Raw genomic sequence first — 3,517 nt, forward strand, 5'->3', positions numbered from 1 at the left:
AGAAATATACGTGTGCTCGAGAGTAGAAGATTATTAGCAATATAAACCCTAAACCCTAAAGTTATTATCAGAATAACCATTGTCATGCTTGTCTAAAACCAATTTTTGACAAAGCTTTAGCGATAATTCACTGATAAAACCAATTTCAGCTTCCACTTACACAGTGCTTTATTATTACCGAATAAAAGTATTGTAATCCCTAATTCAAATGGTTCTGTTTTCCGAAATGCTGACAATATTCTGTGAACATTGAAACGTGCCATCCTCTTCCACCTTACAAATAAAGAGAAGAACCATATCCTTTTACTCTCTTTCGGATTGAATACGACTTGAAGAATACTAAACAAATTAAAACCGCTCCCAGAATTTATTCCAACTCAATAATTAATAAAATATACTTGTTGAAAGGAATTTATCAAAACTCAATTTTAAAGATCTTACTTTCTATTTAATAATTCGCATAATCTTGTAATTTTCAAAAAAAAAGTTAAATTAATATTTAAGACTGTTTTCAGAATAAATATATATTGCTAGCATTCCTCGTTTCTAAATAATATACTTGGGTTCCTCTTTCTGCAACTAACTTGTGGTTGAGGGCTTAAAACAAACTCTACCTTACAATGATGCCTGGATTTCAGCATGAGTTATTCTTGTCCATCAAAATATTCCGGTGCACGAAAAGAAATTAAAAGAATATCGTGGACAAGGAGAGAAAAAGGTGTAAAGCAAATGTGCACTTAATAGAAATATGTAATTCTGTCAAACACAGTTCTGTAATAGATGTTTAGCACATCCAAAATATAGCACTCTTCTTGACCCACTTATCCCAGCACCCATAACCTATAATACACCATATCTTCCATTATGTTTCCACGACCTGAATTTCAAAATATATCGTTCATTGACCAAAAGTTCGAACCAAGGTATCATTTTCCCTCTCCAGGTCCACCAAAGAGATAACCCAGAGAAGAACCACCACCAGGGGCAGCATGGACCTTGGTTGAGGGTCGGTCCTGCAAATGAATTGGAAAAGAAATTCAGGCATCAATCCAAATGAATTCCAAAGATAACAGAGTCTTCTTAGCATGGCTGGCACAGACTTTATAATGTCATGAAAAGTAACATTTTAGTGTAGTTTGATTTTGCAAGACATCGTCACTTTAGTTCAATGAGGGGGTATGGTAATGAATTTGCCATGACAGTTCAAATAAGCACACATAGGACTAGATTAAAAATAAAGAGATAGGAAGTCAACACCCAGTAATGTAAGCAATACATATTTCATAAATAACAGTCGGTGCTGATATTCAAGGTAAAATAAATGAATATTAAGTATATTTATCCTCATTTGAGTAGATTCACCCTCATTGAAAAAGCATAACAATCAACTGATTCTTATGTATACAGCAATAAGAATCAAAGCTAGATAAAAGTTTTATCACTCACATTATTGATTGTTTCCACACTTGTTTAGATATTATTAGTACAGCTAACTAAATTAACATAACGAGACCTAACTGTTTAGAATTATGAACAAGCTAGGCAACAAATTAAATCATCATCTCTATAAACCCACAGTAACAAAATTATTATAGTACAATACATATAAGACGATTAAAACACATTAGGGACAACCAACATATTTTGTGTGCAGTTTAGCAGTTTTAATCCATCTTAGGGCCTTCAAACTTTCATAATTAGTTCAGGTGTCAGAGACATAATATAATACCATTACTGTGTGTTCATTGAAAGAGTTTAAGCTTTTTGTATAGTCAGTTCTTTTCAGAGTTAAACTATAATACTGACACAAATATTAAATATAAGTTAGAGGACACAAATATTACCGTGATGAAGTTGCCAGTGTTCTGGCCTTCAGTAGAGTGACTGTTGATACCAGCAGGCTTGTTAGGGTCTATTGTTTTAGGAGCATCAACCGGTTTTGAAGGAGGCACATCATTTACAGCCTGCACTTCAGGTTGGGCGTTATTTGTTGCAGGTTTTGGAGCTGGAGCCTCTCCACTGCCAAAAAGATAGCCTAATGAACTTTGACCACCACCATAGCTAACTCCACGACCCATGTTATTCAACTGATCTTTTAAACCTAAACTGTAGTTTCTGCCTTCAAACAAACAGACAATGATCGCATCAGAAGTTAGGAAATACACAACAAGAAAAGAAATGGTGAAATAACATGCGATAACCAACAAATATAGGTTTCATACCACATTCACATTCAACCACCCAGTTAACATTTATCAAATGTATTTTCACTAGCATTCAAACATCTGGTCAGACCTTATTGACACCAAATTTCTGTTTTACAACCACTTTTCTTCCTGCCAATTGATCTTACATCTCATTCAACTTTAGGCTTAACACCAATTCAAAATCACAATTTCGGCACTACAACAAAGCTTTTCGGGTGGCCGCCAGACTCCAAATTAAAAACTGAACCAAAATCTTTTAAAATATATATACAATCCAATCATTGAGTCAATGCACAAAAAAACGAAAACAACAAGCACATACTTGCAAAACAGAATAAAAAAAGAAAATGTTCTATCATCACGCATTTCTAATTGTTTCGGTGGAAACAGAGTAACAACCCTTCCGTTCCACAATTATCATTCATGTTTCACGGTATAAGAGCAAGCTCAACACCATGCGTTGATTCAAATCAATCAGAACAGAAATCTATTACATTAAAACCTATGATTCCATACCGCAAAATAAAAACGAAATTGAAAATTGGAAATGGATCTGAAGAAGGGAAATTAATGAGTTAGCAAGGGATCGCAAAATAAAATGCTAAATGAGTATCGATAATAGAAATGAAAAAGAGAAATTTGGGTGAAAATGGAACCCTAACGGAAGAAGAGAACCGAGTTACCTGTGGGTGAGGAAGGAGCAGATCTGGGAAATGGAAAGGCCAGGGAAAGGAAAGCGAAGAGAAGTGTGTTATAAATAGCCCTCACATTTCACACGTTTCGATGTACAGTATAAAATTGTTCTAAATATAATAATAAATTATCAAATTTAAATTTAAAAATAGATTATAAATGTAAAGGTTTTCTTTTTTAAGACTAATTATTTTCAAGCTTTTTCTCCATAAAGTGGTAAGTTTGTTTATTTTTATAAGATAAATGCTAAAGACATATTTTTAAACACACTTGTAATTAGGTAATACCTCTATTTTTTCACCCTTTATTCAAAGATTCAAAAATCTATAAATACATGTTGATTTCAAAGGAAATACTCACTTGATTCTTTATTCTCTTTTATACTATTATAATTCGATGTTTTATAAATTTTTATTAATTTAATTGTTAGAAAATCTTTTACAAGTAGATATCTCCTTAGTCTTCACTAACAACTCGGTAACAAATAATTGAAGTTATCAACTCGATTTATTTAAGTACCTTTCATTCACCTCGAAGGAACCACTTCCTCTTTTTAGTGACAATAGTTGGCATCCACCGTGGAACTCAGATAAAACTAGTAAGTAATAATGGTAAGT

The 3,517-nt window shown here is 33.0% G+C and overlaps 1 protein-coding gene across 2 annotated transcripts; it reads right to left on the reverse strand.

Annotated features, from left to right (window-relative positions):
- Window positions 1-718: 718 nt before the first annotated feature.
- LOC114174738 (protein SPIRAL1-like 1) lies at window positions 719-2,997 on the reverse strand. Of its 2 annotated transcripts, none has more exons than XM_028059589.1 (3): window positions 2,891-2,976; window positions 1,845-2,115; window positions 719-1,013 (listed from the first exon to the last, which is right to left on the reverse strand). In XM_028059589.1, the coding sequence occupies exons 2-3, from the start codon at window positions 2,076-2,078 to the stop codon at window positions 927-929; spliced, it is 321 nt and encodes a 106-aa protein (XP_027915390.1). In that variant the 5' UTR covers window positions 2,079-2,115; window positions 2,891-2,976; the 3' UTR covers window positions 719-926. The 2 variants fall into 2 exon arrangements, with proteins under 2 accessions (XP_027915390.1, XP_027915389.1); XM_028059588.1 differs by having other exon boundaries at window positions 720-1,013; window positions 1,845-2,119; window positions 2,891-2,997.
- Between the last annotated feature and the right edge of the window lie 520 nt (window positions 2,998-3,517).

Source organism: Vigna unguiculata, chromosome 2 (assembly GCF_004118075.2).
Source record: "Vigna unguiculata cultivar IT97K-499-35 chromosome 2, ASM411807v1, whole genome shotgun sequence".
NCBI lineage: Eukaryota > Viridiplantae > Streptophyta > Magnoliopsida > Fabales > Fabaceae > Vigna > Vigna unguiculata.